The sequence below is a fragment of the Cinclus cinclus genome, chromosome 3 (genome assembly GCF_963662255.1).
Source record: "Cinclus cinclus chromosome 3, bCinCin1.1, whole genome shotgun sequence".
Taxonomy (NCBI): Eukaryota; Metazoa; Chordata; class Aves; order Passeriformes; family Cinclidae; genus Cinclus; species Cinclus cinclus.
Window position 1 is genome coordinate 52254682 of NC_085048.1, and position 25173 is coordinate 52279854.

The following is a 25173-nucleotide window of genomic DNA, read 5'->3' on the forward strand; positions in this document are numbered from 1 at the left end:
CTCTGGTATAACAGATTTAAGAAGGGGAAAAAGACTGCACAACTTCAGCTGAAGAGTGGAATGAGAGCGAGAGCAACAACTCTGCAGACCCCAAGGTCAGTGCAGAAGGAGGAGGAGGTGCTCCAGGCACCGGAGCAGAGATTCCCCTGCAGCCCCTGGTGCAGACCGTGGCGAGGCAGCTGTGCCCCTGCAGCCCAGGGAGGTCCATGGGGAGCAGAGATCCACCCCCAGCCCATGGGGACCCCAGGGCAGAGCAGGGGTGCCCAAAGGAGACTGCGACCCCGTGGGAAGCCTGTGCTGGAGCAGGCTCCTGGCAGGGTCTGTGGACCCATGGAGAGAGGAGCCCGCACCAGAGCAGGTTTGCTGGCAGGACTTGTGACCCTGAGGGGCACCCGCTGGAGCAGGCTGTTCCTGAAGGACTGCATCGCAGTCAGGAGTCGGAAGCCAAATATCAGCCTGGAAAGAAGGGAAGGCAAGGATGGTGTTTTTAGACTTCGGTTGTCATGATCTTTCTCTGATTTGACTGGTACTAAATTAACTTCCCCACGACAAGATTGTTTTGCCCGTGACGGCAATTGGTGAATGATTTCGTCAGGTCCCGATCTCGACCCACGAGCCTCTCGTTATATCGCCCCTCCCCTGCCAAGCTGTGGAGGGCAGTGCCAGGGCGGCTTTAGAGAGCACCCGGCGTCAAGCCAGGGTCAGCCCGCCACAAGACGGCACGACCTGGGCAATGGGTCCGGGAAGGGGACCCCCGGCTGTGAGGCGGGGCCCTCCCGAGCGCCCGGCAGGTTCCGCTGCAGAGCACGCGCTGGGGCCGCGGCCGCCGGGCACCACCCCTCTGCCCGGGAGCCGCCCGACGCCGCCATGACACCGCCATGACAGCTCCGCGGAAACGGGGCGGGGCCTCTCCCCGGCAGCACGAGCGCGGCCCCGCCCCCGCAGCGAGCAGAGCCCGCCCCGCCCCTGCCCCCGTCGCGGCGACGTCACAGTGGCGCGTTCGGCCGCGCCGGCCCGCGCGTGACGTCGACGCGTCCCGCGGTCCCGGCGGCGGGGCCGGAGGGAGCGGCAGGTGGCGGCAGGCGGAGCGGAGCTGAGCCGAGCCGAGCCGAGCCGAGCGGCGAGGGCCAGCCCGGCCTGGCGGGTGAGTCCTCGCGCCGCCGCGGGCGAGCCCGAGCTGGAGCGGTCGGGAGGCAGGCGGTGGCGGTGGCCTCGGCCACCAAAGGCCGCTTCGACAGCGCCTCCTTCGCGGCCGCCCGGGGCCGGGGAGGCGCTGCCTCCCCTCGTCCCTCCGCCGCCGGAGGGGTGTGGACCGAACCGGAGCGGGCGCCGCGGCCTCCCAGCGCCGGTGAGTGTCCTGAACAAAAGGCCGGCTGAGCTGGGCTGAGCCGAGCGAGGGGCGGCCGCCCGGAGGGCAGAGCCCTGCCCGGTATTGTTTTGGCGGCGGGGTGGGTGGGGAGTGCCGCCCGCCGCCGCCCCGCCCGCGGGGTCACGTGCCGGGTGTCGGGGCCGCGGCGGCGGAGCCCTGCCGGGAACCCTTCCCCGGGCCCCGCACGGAGAGGCTGGGAGGGAGAGCCGGCGCTGCCGGCAAAGCCTGCCGGGCCAGGCCAGGCCCCCTTCCGCGTAGCCGGGTCCCTGCAGGAGGCGGCGCCCCGACCCAGGTGCGGAGCGAGGTGCGCGCAGAGTGCCGGACCGGGCCCGGACTTAGGCTGGGCTCGATGGTCCCGGAGGTCTTTTCCAACCGCGTTGGTTCTGTGAGTCGGGGGTTTCGTTGTGCTGGGCAGTGAAATAGGTCAGGAGTATTAGCCGTGGCGGATCTGTCCGAGCCGGCGCAGCGCTGTAATTCCCAGGGCGATGTGCAGCGCTTTGATGTGCGGCTTCGCCCCTGCGGATGTCACCGCTGTGCCCGGCCGGCCTCGGTCGCTGCCGCCCGCGGCGTGAGCGGAGCGGCCCGAGAGGTCACGGGAGCGCAGCGCGGAGCACCCAGACAGAACTAAGGAAGTGTTGTGAATGGAAATGCTTTTGTTTCTTTGTGCTTGACGGCTTCGGCCCAAGTGCTTGCATTGCACCCCTTCGGAATGTTAAAAGGGAACGTGAAATGTGAAAACAGGTCCCGCTTTTGGCGTGGTGTATGTTGCCGCCTCTGAAAAATTGTAAAATGTTAACTAAATGTGAGGGTTTTGTACGAACAAGACGATCGGAATGGTGAAATAGTTAAACTGAAACTGTGGAGGTTTTAATCTTAGTGCAGCTTTCCAGCGATATGCCTGAGAAACGCTGTAGGTTTTGTTACTGATGTGTATGTAATATGTAGTTATATATTGACAATTACAAGGAGGAGTAGAGAGCAGGGCTTTAAAACGTTTCATTCTGTCAGGTTTGTAATACTAAAAATCTAGTCCTTCTTGCTTTATTAGCTGCTGCCTCTGGATGGTGGGCTAGTTAAAAATATTCTGAAGCATCTCTAAAAATGCGATACCAAAAATTACAGTGTGTAATAGCATTGAAGACATGATAAAATATGAATCTTCATCTGGTAATTTTGAATGAGTCTTAAATATTGGATGTTTTTGCAAGAACTTGCTTTGGAGTCTTGTGTGGTTAATACTGTAGTTTCTTTCCAAGTCTGTTGAAGTGCCAGTTGTTTAAATTGCTACAATACAAAATCTGTAGTGAGTGAACGAAAAAGTTTGCTCTTGTTTCCTTCAAAATATATTGCATCAATTTAGATGTCGTTATCATTTATTTAAAGAGCTGCAACTGCACTATTTTTATAGCCTATTGAATATAGTGAGCTCCTGGAAAACTCATATTGAAATTGATTTTTTTTTTCCTTTCTTCTGTTCATGTTAATCAAGTATATATATATATATATATACACATACACATGAAGAGATGTCCCTGCACTTGAGTTTCTGAAGCATTGGTAACTTAAGATGAACCAGTTTCTGCTTCATTTTTTGCACACTTTTGCTTTTGAGTGAGAAATTAACATTTTTCTTCGTTAAATAGATTGAAATAGGATATATGTACAAAATTCAATATCAGTGCTCCAATTGTAGCACAGGGAACAACCTCATTTTCAATACATGTAGAATTTCAATACTGAAATGGCTGATTGTTCTGCACTTGACTATTCTTCTATGTTCCAGTTCCAAGTGCACATATAAATGTTGGGGGTTTACTAATATGCAATAGCCATCGATAAGGAATGACAGGAAACTTGAAGCCTCATCGCAACTGGCAATTCCTGAGAATACTCTGAGTTTAATAAACAGGTAAAAAATGTAGGCAAGCACAGAAAACAGTGAGGTTATTTATCTGTTGTGGTATCCAGTGCCAGGGACAGTTTAAACATATCTGATAAGACTCAGTACCTTGAGCTGGTAGTGTATTGACAATAGCAGACTGTCAGACAGGGTGATTTTTCCTATTAAATAAAACAGCCACCTTCTTTCTTCTCACACTGGCTCATGCTTACTTGTGGGGAAGGGCAGAATTTAGGGGATCTTTTCCCCCTCCAACCCCCCCAACTGAGTTACAAATTAGGGAGCTTGATGGAAAAAAAATCCAAGTATTTAATTACAGAAGAGCATTTACTCTTGTGAATTAATACTGTAATTCTGCTGAGTTTTCAAGGAGGAAATGATGAATTTGTGATAGCCATTTTAAAACAATCTGTATGGAGTTCCAGTATTCCCAAATTTCTGTCATTTGAAGTAGGACTCATATATAATAGTCTTTGGATGGTGTTTGAAGAATTTAGCAGTGTTGCACATGTGTGTTTTTAAAAAGCTAAGATTTTACTTAGAGGAAGCTTAAGACTGTAGGTAACTCTTCATCAGTATATAGAAGTTGGCTTCCTAAATATGTGTACTTCTGGTTTTGGTTTGGGTGCGTTGTTTGTTGGGGGGGTTTTGTAATTGTTGCTGTTTTTTGGCTTTTTTTCCCAAAAGGAATAAGGGTGAAAAAATTGTGCTGTGCCTGATCATTTACTGTGTCTCATAATTTTACAAGCACAGTTGACTGAACTGGTAAGAAGCGGTTTCATTCTGTCTTGGCCTAGTAAAAACTTAACATTGTTCTTAAGGAGAACCTGAAGTCATTTTGGGAGATAGGTCTGGTACGAAGTCCACCACTTCAGATTCTTAAAGCGTGGAAGAAATGGACTTGACTTCTCCCAGTAAGCATCCTGAGAGACTCTCAAGGGGACAAAGAGAACAGCTGCATGCTGGCTGAGCTTCAGTTTGGATGGGGATTGTCCTGGTCAGTGACATTGTCCTTCTTTCTGTTGCATCTTTAAAGTTTCAAAATCACTATGTGGTAGGATGCAGGGGTTTAGGAAGGGATACCTGCAGGTCACTGCAGATAGCATAACTCCTCATACTACAGGAAAAAGAGAAAATTAATTGCTAAGTGTAGAACACTGCCCTTACACAGGTGACTTCAAAGGAGTAGTCATCATCCAAGAAGGGATGTGTGTAACCACAAGTGTTTGTCAGACTGTTCAGTAGAATTTTTGAGACTGGCTTATCAAATAAGTAGCAACATCGTGAAACGTAGAGGTTAAGTGATGTCAATGTGTGAACTAGTTCCTTTCAAGAGCTTTGCAGCAGTTGGAAAGTTGCCTTATCACAATCCTGTAATTATGCTTCCTTGGATTCTTCTAGGTATAATTACATATCTTGAATATGTGTATGCATTTTTATTTCCTGAGAAATCTCTCAGAATTGCCTGAGCCTTTCTGCTATCTCCACATAGCATCCGGTTTTATGATGCGCTACCTCTAGTAGTGGTTTATGAGAGGGAGTAGATAAAAGGCTTCAGGCAATACCTATTGAAATAACAGAAAGCCAGTTCCCAAGATGAAGGACTGAATACCACACCCAGAGCATCAAGCTTGTTGCAGCTGTTTTTGATCATAGAAAACATAGTATCTTGTCTCAGTGGATTAGTAGAGCCGCAATTCTAACGCCATTACTGCTGTTGCTTTCTGATTGATGTGTGAAAAAAGGAAAGCTGCTAGGACTATGAGGGGAGAAAAGGTGTGGACAGGCTTGTTAATTTTTGCATTTTTCCTTTGGTGCTCATTCTAAAAATAGCTGTACAGAATGTTGCATAGAGCTCAGCTATAAAGAAAATAACACATTTGAGTAATGCTTCATGCACTGAAGTCATCTGAACACTCTGATATTAATGATAAATGATCATTTGATGAAGGACTATAGCACAGGACACTATAATGCTCCATGTTCTTTTAGGGACTTGTCACTCCTTAACTTTACTCAACTCTTACGTGTCTGCTTTGCAGTGTATATACACTGAAATGATTCTTTCTCTGAACAAATTGAAGTCAAAGAGGAGATGTTCTTAGGTCTGCTTCAGATCATTCCTATATATAATGTTTTGCAGCAACTGGAAACTGTAGTTCAAGATGTTTGAGAACCATTCAGAAAGCTACAGACCAGAAGGAAGAGGGTATTCTGTGGCTCATCAGGCTTTTCACAGAGGATTCACTTGAAGGTGGTTCTCTTAGGTCAAGACCTTCCTGTTAATGCTGTGAGAATGCAAAAGTGATGGTCTCCCTTCCCTTTCTGAGTTTGCAGATTCCTACTTCCCTGCTGCAGGAACATTTTAGGTATTTGTTAGGAACTTAGTGATTATTACGTATGTGTGAAATTACTTTGCTCAGATTCTGGTTGGCGGCATTCACCAGATATATTGTGACTGACACCTGCCTGCCTGAAGAGGGGTATATAACCTCTGAGGTGTGGAGGCTGAGTTGCCTCCTTGTCCTCTTTTTTAGAGATCGTATGCAGTCTTTCCATTGTTGAATCTTGGAGCCCATCAGGACATTTTAAAGAAATAGAGGAAGGTCCTATTTAATTTTTGTTGTTGTTTGTTTACCTTGGTAAGTATCAAATGTAGGTCATAGAGTTGGTTTATAAGCTGGTGTGAGGCTTATATATAACATGCTCCCAGCTTTGGTCTTGTTTCACTTTCTGTGTTACTCCTTTTGTGAGGTCACTGTATGGAAATGAACAATTAACTTACTACACAGAAAAATAATTCCCTTTTATTATGCTTGATGGTTTGTTTAAGATGGATATCAAAATAAAAACTGTGGATCCAAATTGATGGCTACAAAAAAATGAAACAGAAGTCTGGTAATAATTGCACTGAAAATAACATGCATCAAGCAAATGAAAGCATAGTAATTTCCTTTCTGTAACAGAACCATGGCATTGTACTTTGCTTGCTCGGACCTCTGGACAGCCTTGTAATAGTGGTATTATTTGCTTTCTGTTAGTTTGCAGAGAAGCTGAAACACTGTAATGTACCACTGAGCTGCACAAGCCAGGAATGAGCCAGCCCTGGGAAGGAGGACCTGCCATCCTAGCTGGAGACATCTGAAGAGAGGACATTTTAGTCCAGTGGCATGCTTCAATAGAAATTATTCAGAAAAAGTAAGCTGGTTTTTTGTTGATGAACTTAAACATGTCAGCTCCCTGATGGATTGCTTAGTTGCAGTTATAATTTGACCTGGAATTTGAAGTGGTTTTGTGTGAATTTACATTTTCTTCCATTGGAGTCCAAGAAGGCCTGGGATCTTTTCATATAATTGTTACACATCACCTTTTCCATACTTCATGTATTGATAAAGACCCCATATCTTAGCAATTAACTGTATTGTTTAATATTAAAAATAAAAAACACAAGGGGTGGGATCTCACAAGGTTTTGGACTAATTCTGTCTCAGTGGGTTTTAGGCTGTATTTATGTTAAAATGCAGAGTTCAGGTTCTTCTCGTTCCCTTATTTATACCTGAATTGAGGCTCTAAATACTTAAAATAAAATTATTTTTAGAATTATTCCTTGAGTTTAGTTAATTTTTAGTCAAGTTGTTAGTAGTCAAGAATATGATTTTCCATGATGCCTGGAATGTCTTAAAGGGAACCCAATCCTCCCAAAAATAGAGCCTTCCTATTTGATTACAGTTCTGATATAAAGCCTGTTTTGATTGAACCTTGTTATAAAATACTACTTTTAATTTCAGGAAAAATACTGTGTGGTCAGTTTTGTTTAATTCTTAATACCGTGAAGTTGTAGTGGAAGTGCTTCCACAGCCATAACATAGCAGAATAGCAGTCCAAGATGTTTGACCTTGGTTCTGAAAGATTACCTCTTCAGTAGAAACCTAGGTGTACATCATCCTACCAGCTTATAAACAAACTCCAAGACCTTGATTTGGTACTAAAAAGGTAAATGAAAAAAAAAAAATAATTAGCACCATGATTTAAAAACAAAAAGTGAGACAGCATCAGTGTAGTGGATATAAATCTTCCAAGTGCGTAATTGTCCTGCATTCTGAGCACATGCAACTGCAGTTGTGCTTATCATATCAGAGTTTTATGTTTATGGGTAGAACTTTTAGAGATAAGGGTATGCTCCTCCAGCTCTGTTCATTTTGTGCATAACATTTTCTTTAGAATCATTAAAAATCAAATGGGAATTTCAAGAAAAAGCATTTCCTCCTTTATCTTGGTCTAGTAAGGAATCAAAGATCTCTCAAATTAACGGGCAACCTATTGAGCACAGTTAAATGTTAGCATTTTTTGCTTTCGGTGAACAGGTGAGAACTTTTAATTCTTTTTTTAGTTTACCTCCAGGTAAACTCTCTGTAGTTTTGTTCACAGTATCACAATTTGGTTTGTCCAAATTCTTTGCCTTTTAAATCCCTGTGTTGCATTTTAAACACCTATAAAATCTTAATTATGAGCGTTGACTTATATAGAAGTTACTTCCCTTTTCTTTGACTCTGAAAATAATAATTCTCTAAAAGGTATTCAGGGTACTTGAAAATTAGGATCCTTTACCTCAGCCTTGTTTAGCACAAATTAATCAATTAATGGATTTCTCTTTCAGCTCTTCCATTGTGAAATGATGGTTGGGTTGTGTTTGTGGGTATTCTGAAATTTCAGTAGACTTTCTTCTCCCCTTTTTCTAATAAGTTTCTTGGTACACACCCCTACATTTGCTATAAGAATCTGTTGCAAAATACAGCCTCAGAAGTGTGAGGCTTCCAAAAAGCAACTTGTTCACAACCTTGTTAGAGTGGATCTCACAGATGTATGCTGTGCAGTAAAATCACAGTTGTCAGCTGGTAGGTAATGGTGTGTCTGTATCTGGCATGCTGATTTAAGAACTGTTATGCAGGTTGGTCATTAATCTCAGAAAAAGAAGTTCAGATATGAAACTGAAACATAGGTAGATACAATTTTGTTCCATTTCAGGAAAAAGTATGTAAGCTGTAGAGCTTTTAAAAGAAATATTTGATTAAAAAAGGGGATTAAAGAGGCATTGGTCTTTGAAGAGGAAATTTTAGTTATAAAAGGGAACAGACAGCATAGAGAAAAATATTTTAAGTAAACAGCACATGATATATTATTGTGAAGATAAATACTGATACTGAAGTGTGTATATATATATATATATATATATATATTTAATCCCATCAGATATATTTATAAGATTTTTTAAAACAGTGGAAGCTTTTACAGTAATACTGGGCATTTTCTCTTGAGGAAACACATCCTGTTAGAAATGTGTATAACATTAGAAACAGGCTGTCCAGGGAGCCTGTGGTATTTCCATCCTTGCAGGTTTCAGAAAAACTCAGCTAGATCAAGCCACAGCTTTAGTCTAATCTAGTATTGGTGTTGGTGCCATGTGGAGCAGAAGATTGAACTAGATGACCTCTAAAGGTCCCTTTTGGCCCACATGCTTGTGTAGTTTTGCATCATCTATTCCTAGTTGCCCGTACAACAAAGACTACTTTCACCAAAAGGCTGTTTTGTTGAATATCGGTCTTGAAGTTTCTTGGGGATTTTAAGTAAAAAAAGGCACCTTTTTAGGCCCCATTCCCCAAAGCCCAATCTCCTCTGTCATTTGGTATCTGGTATTTGGTTTTGATTGTTAATAAATAAAAGCAGAATTACCATGAAACAGACTGTGAAAGATTGCCATAGCAAAAATATAGTTGAGAAGGCATTTGCATATTAAGTCTAGAATTTTTCAACTGCTTAAATCCTACACTATGCCCAAGTGATGCAGTTTTGCATTCTCCATTATCTTACAGTTACAAAATCATCTTTAATAACAGAAATAAGATATGGCCAGAGAAAGTAAAGGCAACGACTTCACAAGCCAGTCAAGTCAGAGTTGTGTGTCTTCTGCAATACACTTCTGCTGGTCTGCAGTGATTCTTTTTGAGAGGCACTTGCCTGTATCAGGGAGTTCACTTGATGTTTAAGAAAAAGGAGTCCAAGGTATCTTTTGAAAAGGCCACCTTAGTTTTCAAATCTGGTTCTTTCTGCAGCCTTGTGGTTGTTCTGAGCTCAGTTTGAGGGTAGTGTACCATGGTGCATGGGAACTAAGAAACAGAGGGGGGGAATTCTTCAGCTGGGTGCTGCTGTCAGGCATATTTTCTATTATGTAAACCTAATCTGAGATACTGTTCAGCCAGTCCCTTTATCAAACAGATGACTACCTGTAGTCTGAAGAGAGATTAAGTTCAATTTACCTCTTGAGGAAAGAACCATAATTTCTTTCAATTTCCTGAGGATGCACCAAAGTAACTGCTTGGCTGAAGGTTCATTAATCAATTCTACTCAGGGAATGAATAGAGGAAATTCCAAAATTTGTTTTCTAACTTGGTATGTTAACGTGCTGAAAATGAAACAGATAACAGGTTGGCAATCAGCAAAGGAAATCTTCCCAGTAATCAGTGTAGTCTGTCACCTCAGGAAACAGTAACTTACCTTAATTTGAAGTAAATATCTCATTGTGTGGAAGTTGAGGTGAAATGTGATGCAAGGTGCTAGTTTAAGTTGACATAATAAACTGATTTAAGTTTCTTTGATCCTCTGCAGGATGGCTGGCTGTGGTGAAATAGATCATTCGATCAACATGCTTTCCACAAATAGGAAGACAAATGAGTCATGTACCAATGCAGCACCTTCCCTGCAAGTCCCTGAATGTGCTATCTGTCTGCAAACATGTGTCCATCCAGTAAGTCTGCCCTGTAAACATGTTTTCTGCTATCTGTGTGTTAAGGGAGCTTCCTGGCTTGGAAAACGATGTGCACTCTGCCGGCAGGAGATTCCTGAGGATTTTCTTGACAAGCCAACCTTACTGTCACCTGAAGAACTCAAAGCAGCAAGCAGAGGCAATGGAGAATATGCTTGGTACTATGAAGGTAGAAATGGCTGGTGGCAGTATGATGAACGTACTAGCAGAGAGCTGGAAGATGCCTTTTCCAAGGGTAAAAAGAGCACTGAAATGCTAATTGCTGGTTTTTTATACGTAGCAGACCTTGAAAATATGGTTCAGTATAGGAGAAATGAGCACGGACGTCGCAGAAAAATAAAACGGGACATAATAGATATACCAAAGAAGGGAGTGGCTGGGCTGAGGTTGGACTGTGACACCAACACTGTCAACCTGACACGAGAAAGCTCTGCTGATGGTGCAGACAGTATACTGACTCCAGGGGCTGCAGCTGTGCAGCCTCTAGCATCCATTTCTGTGAGGCCCCTACCAGCACTAGATGGTCAGCTTGTGAGCCCTTCAACGCCATCACCTGATGCAAGCAATTCTCTAGAGAACTCTTTTGCCCACTTGCAAATAAATGGAGACAGTATGGCTGAAAGGAGTCAGAGGGGAGAGGGAGAAGAAGACCATGAATCATCATCTTCTGGTAGGGTGCCAGCCCCTGACACCTCTGTTGAGGAGACCGAATCGGATGCCAGCAGTGACAGCGAGGATGCGTCTGCCCACCTTCAGCAATGCCCGTCCTCTGGTCAGCAGAGACACTTGAATGCTGGTGCAAGCCAGGCTGGAGCAGATAGACCAGGGGCCGGGGGTGGGGTGGCAAACACAAGTGTAAGATCTAGAAGGCCAGATGGACAGTGCACAGTCACTGAAGTTTAAATCTAGAGCCATGCAAAAAAAAACAAAAAAAAAAACAAACAAACAAAAAAAACAACTCAGTTGTAATTTTCTGTAAATTTTCTGTCCACACTGGCATTGCACTCAAACCTAGCAGTGTGTTTGGTGGGAGGGTGGGGTGAAGGGGAGAAAACAGATTTGGCCTGTTTTAACTTAAGTCTCTTAACATGTCTCAGCTGGAAGACTCTAACTCTAGGAAACTGGGTTGTCCTGTTAATGGTTTGAAAGCTGTTTAGCAATGCCCAGTTTTCTTGAAAGTGTCTTGTGTTGATTTTGTAGCATTTTCCCCTTAAAGATACTCTATCCCTTTTTGGCCAATGTATATCTACTGTACAACTTGAATTGTCTTCATTATCTGACTGTTGCATTAAGTGTCTTACTACTTTCTGCATGGATTGATGTATGAAAAGAACACTAAAGCTATGTGGAATCAGGCAAGGTGTTAGGTGGGAGCAGGATGCTTACTTTAATGTGAGAGAATAGATGTGAGTTTGGAGCTAAAATGTGTTTTTACTAGACAAGAGCAATCATTTACCTTCTTTCAATGGAAATGTAAAAATGCTGTTAACTTGTGTTGCAAATCCTTACCTTTACACTCTCCATGGCTTTTTCACTGGCTTTGCCATCTAGTCCTTGTAGTTTGTTTTTTGAGATCTTTCTTGATCTGTCTTGTTTTTGTTACAGAATTTATAATTTAATAAAACTACATTTTATCAGCAACAATCTCAGATATGTTTCTGGTTTAATTGAACTTCACTGAAGGAATTTCAATGAAAATGCTCATAAAACAAGTTCCCATGTTTACCAACAGGGAGGACTAGTTCCAGGTGGCATCCTGACATTCTTGCATCCCTCACTGGCTGTCACTCAGACACAATGCTGTGGAGTATCATCTTTTACTGGAAAATGAGTTGCAAGCTTAATACTCAGGCATCTGAAGAACTGATTAACTCACTTCATTGTTGGCAGGCAGAAGTATCACACACAACTAACAGCAGAAATGTTGAAATAAAAGAGTGCAAGTTAGCAAAATTGACCCTATAACAAAGGACATGGATATGAAAGGAAAGGATAGGAAAGGACTGTAGTGCTGTTCATCTCTTCATAGCAAAACTGGTGGCAGCACAGAAGGGGTATTTTTGTGCTTGCATTAGCCCTGTAGGACTTGCATTTCTACAGACTTCTGAAGGTTGGAAGCCAGATCTTGAGAAACACAGCTTGTCTTATCTCTCTGACAGCTCTTTTCTTTTACTTTTTTTCAGACTGAGAAACAACATTAGTTGATTCTGGACTCAGTCTTTAAAATAAAGCTAATTAAGGTCCAACTCCTAGTATATGTAGCTCAGAACAGAAAGGGATGAGAGCTGATAGGTACTACTTATCTTAAGAACAAAGTTGCTTTAAGCAAACAACCATTTGAAGGGAATTTAAAAGGGCTGACTTTTAAAAATGGTGGATGTAAACTTATATAGTGTTCTTACTGTAATGATGGATGACATATATGATCTCGTACAAAGCTGTGCCACCCCCTTCCTCTGCCTACAAGTGAGATCAGTGGGTCAGGAAAGTGCAGACGAGACTAGGATGGAATAAGGAAGATTTTCTTCATTCTCAGCTAGGAATAGATGCTCTTGATCACAGATTTTCACTATAATCTTCCAGTCCCATGAGGAAATAAGCCAATTACATGGACTTCAGGAAGGAAACTGGATAGAATGCTTTTTTCTCTGTGAGTTGCTAGCTGTCTTATTTCTCTTGATTTGAGTTAGTATACAGTGGCTCTACCCAAAGTATGACTCTGTGCTGCAAAAGCCTTCACTAAGAACACATCAGCTATGTGCACACACTTCATGTGAGAGTATGGGCTGAAAAAGCAAGAAACAAAATAGAAGAACTTGACTCACTACATACTTAATTTTAGGATTTGCAGCCCAAACAGCCTACAAATAATTCTATCAATGATTATCCTTAGGGTTTTTGACCCAAGTAGAGAGTTCAGCCCCACACCTGTGATGCTGCTTTTGGCTCCTGCTGGGTGACTGCAGCTGTGAAACACTAGTTAAAGTAAGGCCAGTGAGTGCTTAATAGCCAGCCATCAGTAGCAAATGCACTCCACAGATCAAGCGAGGGAAAAGTAGTAACTGGTAATTCCCATCTTATATTTAAACCATTACTTTCAGTAGGAAATATGTTCTCTGTGCATTTTAGCAAAGCCACAGCAACACTGCATTATGTGGTTGACTGTACTTCCATATACTAAGTGATTGTCAACTTGTACAGCATAGCTAGAGAAATGCATGGTGGAGAAGAAGGGAAAATGAAAAAGGAAATTTAAATCCTATAAAATCTATCGCATCTCATCATTTCCAGAACAGATAACCACAGATACAGGAATCCTATTTCATGGCTAAAAAATCAGAAATCAGATAGGGAACCAAGCCTTCTGCAAGAAAACCTTGCTTATCTAGATTGACCATTGGTAAATGTATTTCTATCAGCAGCAAATAAGATAGAAGTGTCTGTATTGCTGAAAGTGATCTCCAGTATCCAACCTTTACAAGCTTGGTACAGGATCCACACTCCCATTAAACCCTTGGGTTGTCCCAGTACACACAGGAAAAACAAGACAGATATTTCACAATGTAATAGGAAACTTAGTTTGCTGAGGAGGGAGCTGGCAAACTAGCCCCTAGAAGTACAAAAGCTGGCATGCTATTTAATTAGGAGATTGGGATTATCAATTTTGATGTTTCTAATTTGTTTTGCACATTTAGTGCTTGTTTGTTTTTAAGCCATTTCAGAAGGGGAAAAAAAACCCCTGAGATTAATCTTTACATCTTTAATAATTGTAAAGAAAATACAAACATTTGCCAACTGCTAGTTAAAGGTATGTGTCACTTTAAGACGATAAGAAAGTATTCTGTGAAATAAAGCATTTAGGTTTCAAATGGGTAAAATGGGATTCCATTTCATCTCAGTCTGGAATTCTCATCCTAGCACTCATGGTAATTTAGCCGGGGCAGTTTTTGTATGAAGGTCTCTACTTTTAGAAGAAAATAAACCAGAGAATATAGTATTAGACTACTCACAAAATCCTTGATCAAAACCTGTAATGATCTTCAGAACATTCTGTATCTCTGCTTGGTATATTTATGATACCAACAAAATGGGTTTCCATAACCCTCTCTGAAACTGTTCTGAATGTGTCTTGGTGTGTACTAGTTAATTATTTGTCCTGTTTTCTTAGAAGCATACATTAGCTTTCAATACCAATCAGAGAGGGTGACTGAAAAAAGACATTTGCTGAAATGAGAATTAAGCTCATTGTCTACAAATCAAAATGGAAAGACATTCCCCACAGGTGTACTTACCATTCACTAACTGCCAGCACAGATCTGTTTCAAAATGTGAAAGAAACCAGATTCTGCCTTTGTCCTACAATTTCTTCCCTCTCAAATTTCTATAACCCGGTAAACAAAATACACTTAGGAGCCTAATACACTAAAGAAAAAAAATTCAAGGGTCTTACTCAGGTTCTTAGTAATCTTCACACCAATTTTGAAAACAAAAACAGTATTAGTAATGGCACATTAATTCTTGCTAAAAGCAAAGATACAACCAGTTGCCCTTTAAAACATTTTTTTTTTTTTGACTCATAATAACATTATGTGCTATTGCTTCAAAAAGCTGGATGGGTATGGACTGGAGTGTGCCTTTAAGGTTCAGTGATGCTGCAGTCTGGAATCCCTCATGAGTCTTGAGAAACTTCATAAAAAGCAGAACAGCTACACTACTAAACAGTCAAGTGCTTCAAGTATTCGCACTTGAAGTTCTTTAGGGTATGGGAGAGAATCCAGCTACACAGGAATAGCAACTGGGCTACTGGATAAAAAAAAGCCAGGGGAGAAAGGCATAAACCAAAACACTACTCTCTTCCCCATGTTCTCATTCCTGTCTCTTCTCTAACTTGAAAGGAAAAATTAAACTTTATTTTTGGGAAGGGAGGTTTGAAATCTTCCTCCATTAGTGCTTCAGATATTAAGGCAAAGGTGCAGGATCAACAGGGTGAAAGTAGGTTTCTTATCTTCTCTAAGATGCCAACTCAAAACACATCCCTTTTCTCACTATATTCATTGCTGTGAAAACTACAGTAAAACATCCCCAGCAGATCACAAAATCTGCTTGAAACCTTGAAGCCTGCAGAATCTTAACTGGCAATCCAAGCCTAGTTCCCCACATTGGTTTGTCCCCAAGTCCTAAAACATATGTAGTTACCTCACTGTCTAAATCTCAGGACTCCTGCCACACTGTAGAAATCATAACATGGATTTCCATCCAAGATACTGCCTTCTTTTCTTAAGGGAGCTTGTTCCATGATCTGGAGCTAGTTATGCCTGGTCAGAGCAAGAATGCACGTCAGTGGCACACAGCTTAGAGCTTCCTTCTTTACATGCCCCCATAGAGCACTTAGGTCCTTCACTCAGATCTCAGTCCTTGCTGGATTTAGAGACAAGTGAATCCTAACTAATAATACAGGAAACTCTTAGTCACTGATATGTTGGTATGGTTTTGCCCTCACAGATGTTTATTTTTAAAGCAGGCACACTGTGTCAGTTTCTAATTTCTAAAGGGAAAACTTTCCCCACTGAGTTATCCAATTACTTGCATAATCACTGCATGAAGTGGAGACTGAGTTCCAAACCTTCTAGTCAGCCCAAATATACCCTACCAGTAAACATGCATTGAAGAAAGACATAGACATGTCCACTCACATCTTACCAGAATGCTGAAGCACTCACATCACCCAGCTGCCTAAGAACAAGCCATTTCAGGGCATGATCGTGGCCTTCCAAGACTTCAGCTAGATGCTGTGTAAAGAACCAGGCCAGCAGCTTTGCACAAGTACAAGATACAGGAATGTGCAGATGCATGTATGGGTAATTGATTCCTTGAGCAGTGAGAAGACACCAAATACATTTAAAAACCTGAATCAGTGATAGTGAATGACTGCTAGACGCTTCTCACTAACTCAAAGCTTTTCCTGTAAAAGCACCATTAAAACTGAAGGATACTTTCTCAGCAATTATACAAAGAACTAACTAGAATGAAAAAACAAAAGCTATCCTCCCACTAGTAATTACCTTTTCCAAGCTGCTTAAGACACCAGTGTCATGCTGGGGAACTCATATTTTGCAGCTTTAGATGCACCTGTTCTGCAAATGAATAAACCTCCTAACTTTTAAGTAATTAATTTCCATACTAGGCAAAAAAAACAACAACAACAAAAAAAAAACAAAAAAAAAAAAAACAAAAAAAAAAACCCACCAAATAAAATAGTCTTCAGCCTCATTCCAAATGAATTATAGTTCTATTTTCAGCACAGTATTTACCTTTACATACTAATTTCACTAATCTCAATTCAGTGGGTGATTAGGACAGTAGAGAATCTGCCTGTGGATGCACACCAGATATGCCTGCCTGACCTAAATGGCAGGAATGTTAATGCCATTTTAAACGGACAAGTCCTTAAATGATACAGTGTAATGGCTGCTTTATGGAAAGCTTTGTTTGCAAAAAGGTCAAGCCCACTTCTTATGCATAAACCATCATTTATGTTTTGGTCTTCTAGCCAATGCCTGCAAATTGGCAGGCCCACCCCATACAGTTCCAAAAATGTCCTTCTCTGTCCTTAGGGCAGCTTCCAGTGGGAGCTCTCTTCCAGCTGTCACCACCTTTTTCACAGCCCGAATCACAGCGGTGGGACCCTCTGTGTACTGATTCAGCCAGGCCCGTGCCTCTCCCAGCGCTCTGGTTTCGTCTGCGGACGGCAGCGTCTCCTCGGAGAGCCCCAGGCTCCGAGCTCTCTCGGGCTCCACCCCGGCAGCCCCGCTCAGCAGCCGCAGGGCTGCGCCGCTGCCCACGATCCGCACCAGCCGGGCACCTCCTCCCCAGCCGGGCACCAGGCCCATGTGCTTGTGGACAAACCGAATTTCACTTCCAGGCGTCATCAACCTGCCAATGAAGAACGCACACAGGTCAATCCATGCACTGTTTTCAGCTTCTGTTTTCAGCTCGATGGTCCTAATTTTCTATTTTCTCCTCCCCTCAGTTTCCAAAGGCTGATACAATTTGACAGCGTTCTCATTACAGCTGGAGCATCTTAATTTTTACATCATGTGGTGTCATAACTGCAGCTTTTGACCCTCCTCAAAATTAGATACATAGGCTGCTACAAGTAAAGATTCTTAGTGCCCATACTGATACCTCTAGTCAGTTCTAAAAAGTGTAGAAAACAGAACTGCAGACAGAGGACACGTTAGATTTATTCACAGAGCGACAGCGCCTTGCTAATTCATGCCTAAACCAAGAGAGTATTGGGTAAAACCCAAGCAAACTAATGTGCAAAACATTTCTCATGAGAATGGATGTGGTATTAGTACTGATCTGAACTGAGGAAATTTTGTCAGGACCATGTTGATTACAGCACGGGTGGGGCTTTTTTGTTCTGTATTTTAGAGATCCATGTGAGTTTGATTTCTAATTGCTCATTACAGAGAGGGAAATCAGGATGGATGCTTAACTTACGGTTCACAATGCACAATAGAATTACTTTCTATTTATGCTTGCAGTGTGTAATAGAACTGGTCTCCTCTACAAGATAAGTAATATTCCTCTTTCCAAAGAGGGAGTCACATCTTTCTTTTCTATACTTTTCTACAGCTTCTCTTCTCACCTCCTTTACTTAAGAACTCATCCTAGGGCTCATTAAGCTATCTCCCTGGAGGAGCTCTGCTGCAACAGATTGTTCTATCTTCACACAGTGGTCACACCAACACATGTTAGGTTAGTGGAAAAAAACCTCTATAAATAGAAACACATAGAAAAGATGAACAGAAACAGACCAGTACTTGCTCTTTCTCAAAGTGATATTCAGCAGTGTGGTTGCTTGCTGCTGACTGTAAGGCAAAGGATGGAAATTACACTTGTGAAGTAGATTAGCTTCTACTTCAAGCACTAATTGGCTTTTTGAAGACAAATCTTGTAATACTGAGGTCTACATACAAGTCTGCTTCCTAACCATGCTGTTTTCCATAGTGAAAATACCGAGGTGGGCAGCTTTGAAAGGGGAAAGAAAAGGAAAATCTTAAAAATGCAACTAATTCTAGGAACTCACTGTTCTCATATCTGCTTAGTTAATTGTGAGCTTGCTTGGTTATCTTATTCTGAACCAAAGCACCATCAGCATTCATGCCACACTGTACATCACTGGAATAGAAGAGCTTATGCTTTACCCCAGATCCAGCACAATGCACAAAAGCAACAGCTGACGGGCCAGATTGCATGAAAGCCTTTTTTGTAGAGATAGCAGGGAAAGGTTGTGTGACAAAAGGAAGAAAGCAGAGTATTGCAGGGGAGGAAAGGCTTTAAGCTAACATTATCAAGTGCTTCCCAGACCCAGCAAATCCCAAGGAGCTCAGGTCTCCTCTCTCAAAACAATGATTCTGCAAGTATTCCAGAACTCCTTTACTCGCTCAGCCTACTCTGCAATTTGCTCACACCCAGTGTCTCACTGTAAAAGCAATAATGAAAACATTATTAAGGGTCTAATTCTAGCTGTGCTGAGTGATGTGAGGGACTAGAAAAGAAAGGGTCATCAGCAGCTGGGCATCTGATGCTAGACATCCTGTAGGCAGTCTCACAGGACAGCCATCACAGGTCAGGGAAGCCATGTCGCACTTGTATAATGAATCTGAGATTGTGTCAGACAATGTTTGGTATGTGGGAAGGGCTCTGTTTCCCTGCAGAGTCTTTACCCCCCCCCCCCTCGGAGAAAATGGAACCAAACACAATGAAAGGAAAGTAAACCAGCTTCCAGAACCTCAGTGGGATTCACCTCTTCCCACAATGCTCCTTTGTACTAGCTCCACAGAAAATACTGAGATAAGTGATAGTCTGTGGAAGGTATAACTGTAGTATTGGACTGCCTCCAGGCTTTGGTTTTTCAGACTTTTCAACTATGAATACTCCCCTGAAGTCACACCATTTCTTACAGAAACCACCCATCATACTCTCTGTTACATTTATCACTCATTTGCAGTCTCCATGCCCCAGGAAGCAATGGAGACCTGAGCTCATGTCTGAAGAAATAGAAGCAGCTGCCAAGCCAGCCTGGGACCAGCCTCTGAATGCCACCAGCTGCAGCCTCACAAACGTATTTCCCTTTTTTTGTATGAAAGTAATTTGGTCTACCTTCTGAGACATGACAGATCTGATCTCCCATTTAAAAAAATTATGTAAGAAAAGCACTTAACATAAAGAGGCAGACAAGAAAAAGCTGGAAAGACCAAAGTACTATTGCTGAGCTGTTTATACCTTATTCATCTGGTACTGGCCCTGCCTGAGACAGAGTAGTAAATGAATACAAAATTAAACCTGATTTCAACAGTATGCCTGTTCTTGTCTTTCATGTTGAAGGAATCAAAATCTGGGTCCCCTGTATCACAGGGGAAGGTCATATTGCTGGACTACTACACATATGCCTTCCCTGCCCTAATAAAGAAAATCGGTTACATGACTGTACTACAAAAATATTTATTCAATGTAATTAATGTACAAAGTAACAGAAGACTTTATAGTAAGCAAGGGAACATATTTCAGAAATGTGAAGGGTAGAAAAATCCTCACAATTTAAATTGGAAATAAGAGGCTAAAGGAATATAAGCCCCAAAGTGCAGCTGAAACCTTCTTTAAGGACCTTATATTTCCATGTTATGAACACTGCAACCCCCCTAGGAAGAAAGCACAGTTACCATGGGCCACATCCAATTTTATGTTAGTCATCTGAAGCAAACGAGCTACAGCAAATGTTCCTGCTGTACATTTAAAAATGTTCTCAGCTGCACTAAATGTTACAAATCCTCCCCCTTTGATCTGAGGATTCCTCCATTATGTGATATCTCATTGCACCCACAAACAACTGACTGTCACATCACATCTCATCACATCACTGGCAACGCATGTGAGAAGAAACCTTGTTTGTTATTAACATGGCAGCCTAACAAATCCCACTCTTATAAAAGGTACATTTGTTCCCAAAGGCAGCACTTGCTGTGATGTGAGCTAACAGCAATTCTTTACTTTGCTGAAGTATTTCCTAGCTACTTGAAGACAGAGCATATACAATAAAGGCTGAAAATGCAAACAAAAATATACTTTCTCAATTTTTTATACCTGTTTATTATAAATACTCATGTTACTGAGCTGTTCCAATGAGTATAATCAATTCCTTGACAGAACTAAGATTATATGAAGATCTGTGCTGGGCCTTACCTCACCATTTCCTGGACTTCACGGATTGAATTTTATTCAGCATTTTGACAAGGCAAAGGTACTGATCAAGTTTAGTCGGGAGGGACAGATACCAACCTTTATTGCATGTTTTTCAAAAGCTCCTACAACTATACTTTTGAAAGCCATTATAGGGAAAAAAGACACCCAAAAGATTATATGTGTTGTCAGCAACTTGGATTTTGTTCCTGTTCCCTGTTTGACTCCCAGTGTCACATAAGGACACAGCTCCTGACTTGCGATGCTCCCCCCTTTTAGTTGGCGTGAGACTGGCACACCGCGGAGGCAGGCAGCCAGCATCACGCAATGCCACAGCACCTGGTTCCCAGCTACGGCTGTACCCAGGGACAGCAGCCAGAACTGCAGGAGATGACTTTTATCTCCCCCACAAACACTTTGGCATCCTGCTCTCAAACCACTAATATTAATATAAATAGTCAACAGAGCTAATGTCTTTGGGTCACAGTAAGTTCCCTCACCAAAGCTACTACCTTCTTCTATGAATTTCAGTAGTGCCTATCTGCAAGGTGATTGAACCAACACAAAGCAGAAACTTCTCTAAAAACAAGAGTCAAAGGCCTTAGTGTACAACTAAAAGACATCCATGATTTTAGCATTCTGCAGAGCAAGAGTTACAGAAATAATAATGAATCTTCAAGTAGAACTACATATTTTGCAAAACACAGATGCAGGACACACAGTCAGATAAAAAGCAATGTCTATGGTCAGCCACACACCTACTTTGGCATAGGGAGATGGGGAGTGGGGGTTATGGTCAGTTCATCACACGTTGCTGCTGCCACTGCTCAGGGAGAAGAGTCCTTCCTCTGCTCCGCTGTGGGGCCCCTCACACAGAGACAGTTCTCTGCAAACTTCTCCAGTGTGATTCACTCTTCCACAGGGTGCCGTTCTTCAAGAACAGCCTATTCCAGTGAGGGTCCACAAGTCCTACCAGGAAACCTGCTCGAGCATGGGTCTCCCACAGGTTCACAGCCCTCTCCTGGGCATTCACCTGCTCTGGTGTGGGTCTTCTTCAGGGGCTGCATGTAGATCTTTGCATCTCCACAGTCCTCCACGGTCTGCACAGGGAATCTCAGCTCTGGCATCTGAAGCACCTCCTTCCCTCCTCCTCCTCCACTGACCTTGGTGTCTGACATGTTCTCACTCTGTTCTTCTCTGGCCACAATTACAACTGCACAGTAGCTTTTCTCTCCTTTTCAGATATGCTATCACAGGGACATTACTACCATTCCTGATTGGTTTAGCCTTGGCCAGCAGCATGTCCATCTTGGAGCCAGCTGGCATTGGCTCTACCCAACATGGGGGGAAGCTTCTGGCAGCTTCTCACAGAAGCTGTACCTACTGCTACAAAACCTGACCATACAAACCTGAAGCACCACCCAAACCACACACACAACTATTGCAGGCACAGGAAAAGAGCTATTAAAGACAAAAAAGGAAACTACCAGGGAAAAAAAAAGTAACAGAAGGAAGGTTATTGAGAATCAAACAACTGTTTTAACCAGCAAAGAACAGAAGAACAAAGTTGATATATAGTTCTGCCATACACTTTGCCCAATATGTATGCCTTTCTAACACATTGATACGGCTTCAGCTTAATTAACTCTTTTAAAAATAAGTAACAGCAGCGTTATGCTGAGACATGGCCAAAAGAGCTTTTTAAAACACACAGTGTTGGGGAGTACAAGTTCAAGAGTCTGTTGAGAGGTCAGGTATAACATTATCTGCAGATGGTGCTTATCATGCAAATTGAACTTCCTTTGCCAGGTGGACACAAAAATTGCATGTTCTTGCTGGCAAGTAGACAAAAGCTCATGTGTAACCGGTTTAAGATTTTGTAACTTTTCTTGGTGAGTACTAGCAGGATAATTCGCAAGCAGCAGCAGCTCTCACATGCATGCTGGGGCTTACGTGAGCAAGAAAGCCAGTCCATTGTTCTTCCCTGTTTTCCAGTTGCACCTTGTCAACACTAGAAATACAATCCCTGTCCCACCACTTCATGAGCAAATTGCATCTCAATCTCACTCCATTGTCCTCAGCATCCCAGGGAACAGACACTACATATCCCAGTATTGATGGTGGGTTCCTGAAGCAAGTGAAAGGGACTTAAGGCAGCAGAGCTACACAGGTACTACCTGTAATCTGATCTCACTTCTCTTGCTGAGGCACACAAAATCCAACAAAAATAGTGTTGCTCTTACACACAAAGTGCTGCTGAATATATGCAGTGATGGTATATTTTTAGTCAACTAAACTGGTACAGTACATTAAAGCAAAGCAAGAGAGAGAGTTGTGATTGTTGAATTAGTAGCATCAGAGCAAGAAATAAACTACCTGTTCTTTTATCAGTACAGCAAAAGCCTTGATTTTGGATTAAACAGAAGTCCTTTATTTCAGGTTGGTTCAGTGCAGCACATAAATCAAGTAATCTCCTCTAGGCTGCAATCTAAGCTTCTTAAATAAGAAAAAAAAAGCAGCTTTAAAGTGAATGGCTGAAATGCAATAAATGTTCAGATAAGACAGATAAGGTAGAAGTGAATAGCTGGATGTTACAGAAAGCAATTTCATAAGAGAGAAACATCACCTTTGCTGCAAATGCACCCAGATAATTCTGTAGCTTCAGTTCCTTGGTTCAGACAGGGATAGTAAGGGATCATGCCACAGGCAAGTGGCAGCTCTGAAAGCTGGACCACAAGGAGCAATCAATTGGGACTGTAAATGCTGTTAGCCTGAGGTTTGGACAAAGATAATCACTTAAGCAGTCAAGCACTGTGGAATGTCAGGTCACACTACTTTGAACAGTTCATGTAGTACATACCAAGGGGTTTGGAATCTTCCAACCTCGCTGACTTCTCTCCATTTTCTTTAGCATGGCATGTGGATTTGCAAGGTTTAACTTGTATCTAGCACTCACAATCAACCTCTGGTATCTATATTCCAAATCTCAGAGTCAGAAAGATATACAATATATCATGCACCTTCCCATTTAATATGTCATACCTGTTCTCCCCATTATGGAAAGAGAGATATCAAAGCATGTGTGAGAAACTACAGAACTTCCTTAGCAATAAGATACAAATTCTTCGGGCATTATATATGAATGCTCCTTGGCAATTGCTGCAAAACTAATTCCTACCTTCTCCAGAATGTTTAGCAACAAAAGTAATTCCTGAGTACAACCTTGAAAACACAACCGGAATATGAACTACTGCCTTAATATTTTCACAAAGCCACAGAAAGCCTGAAGTGACTAAAGGTAAGGCTGCAGTCTGTGCCTGCAGAGACCTGACCTGGAAACCTAAACACCAATAAGTTAATTACATGACAACATTGTGTTCTGGGAGTGACAATTCATCTTGTGTAAGCCTTGTCCAATATTCCAATACACAAGCCTTCCACAGTTATTACAGAAACTCATCTTGAAACAACAAATGTATGAACCAGTCATTTTTGCAGTAAAAATAAATTCTGAAGCAGTAAGGTACTGTGGGAAGAATATTCTGCAGAAGAAATATGCACTACTATACTAAAATAATTTAGCCAGTCAGCAAAGTTGCTGATTAGCAGCTTCCAGTCCTTACTTCAATTTTCATGACAGATGTTTTTAGAATTAGACCCTTAAGAACGAGACAGTCTCCTCCAAAAAGCAAGCTGGGACTAATTAATCCCTCTCTGCCTATCCAGCACAGTGTCTCGGCAGTCTCTTTATCACTACACCATCGAATAATTACCTAGATACTCTGTAAGGGGATTATCTACACAAAATGGCTATGGTTTTCACTGAAAGTCATCTTACTAAACCCTCTATCACTAAAAAAGTCCACCCTAGTTCTCTAAAAATGTTAATAAGTTCATCCTGAGAAGAGTTAGTCATAATTTCACTTATCTTTCAATCTCACTTGATTAATTGGATAGGCTTTAAAGAACCAAAAAGACACAGATTAAACATTTAATCAATAACTCCTTGCTAATTATCTTTAGCAGATATTTGAACTGGAACAATGCAGTGAATATTGACAGGCTGTAGATGTTGCATGCTTTCCCAACACAGCTTGCTAATATTAATTCCCTCTGCATCTCTCCCATATCTTCTTTCTCACTGAGAGCTTCTCATGTTTCTGCCCTATGCAGAGAAATAATAAAGCAATTAAATATTGCAGCAGTTGCTACTTCAGACCCACGACAGCACGAAGTGAAAATACTGTAAAACCAATGAAAGTGAAGATTTGTGCTACATGCTTGTGGTGATGGTCTATGCAGACCACTATGGCATCATAAAAGCAAAGCCCTGCAAATGGTTGCTCTTTTTGAAAATCCTTTAGTCACAGATATTCACTTGACAGATGACTAAATGGTAACTACTAAAGAACATAAAAATGAAGACAAAATAGTTTTAAGATAATCTGGGGGAACTGCATGCCTTGTGCTTATCTTAGACACAGTTGCTAAAAGATGCTCTTCAATTCCAAGTTTCAGTAGGCTAAAAGAAGATGTGCACATTAATAATCTTTCCTGCTTATCAGCTTTAATCCATAATGTTTTCTACAAGAATGCAATGGAAAGAAGTAAGTCCAGCTACTATTTTAAGAAGCCCATCAGAAAGTCACCCCTCTCAAATCCTTTTGGTGACTTAAAAACACTCCACTAATTAAAATCACAAAAACGTATACCTTCTTTATTTGAGGTTTAAATAAATTAAAATGATCCCCAAGAAGCAAAACAAAAAAAATCCTATCAAGCCTCCCAAGCACAGAGAGTTCCAGGCACTCTCTAAATCGCAGGGTCAAAAGAGTA

The 25173-nt window shown here is 42.0% G+C and overlaps 2 protein-coding genes across 8 annotated transcripts in view; one reads left to right on the forward strand and one right to left on the reverse strand.

Annotated features, from left to right (window-relative positions):
• The first annotated feature begins 1032 nt into the window (after positions 1–1032).
• On the forward strand, positions 1033–11729 carry RNF146 (ring finger protein 146). Of its 6 annotated transcripts, XM_062488795.1 has the most exons (4): positions 1645–1661; positions 6311–6467; positions 9933–10071; positions 10159–11729. In XM_062488795.1, the coding sequence occupies exons 3-4, from the start codon at positions 9934–9936 to the stop codon at positions 10990–10992; spliced, it is 972 nt and encodes a 323-aa protein (XP_062344779.1). In that variant the 5' UTR covers positions 1645–1661; positions 6311–6467; position 9933; the 3' UTR covers positions 10993–11729. The 6 variants fall into 6 exon arrangements, with proteins under 6 accessions (XP_062344777.1, XP_062344774.1, XP_062344775.1 ...); XM_062488790.1 differs by lacking the exon at positions 1645–1661 and adding an exon at positions 1047–1144 and having other exon boundaries at positions 9933–11729; XM_062488791.1 differs by lacking the exon at positions 1645–1661 and adding an exon at positions 1222–1348 and having other exon boundaries at positions 9933–11729.
• A 4587-nt stretch (positions 11730–16316) lies between these two features.
• The window catches only part of ECHDC1 (ethylmalonyl-CoA decarboxylase 1), a 30292-nt gene continuing 21435 nt past the window's right edge, over positions 16317–25173 (reverse strand). For both annotated transcript variants that reach the window (XM_062488797.1, XM_062488796.1), the window contains one exon: positions 16317–17022. In XM_062488797.1, coding sequence (XP_062344781.1) covers positions 16617–17022 — 406 coding nt within the window. In that variant the 3' untranslated portion in view covers positions 16317–16616. The remainder of the gene's footprint in view (positions 17023–25173) is intronic.

Excerpts from the sequence above, each read along its gene's own strand:
- RNF146 (XM_062488793.1), top strand. The coding sequence starts at position 9,934 with ATGGCTGGCTGTGGTGAAATAGATCATTCGATCAACATGCTTTCCACA.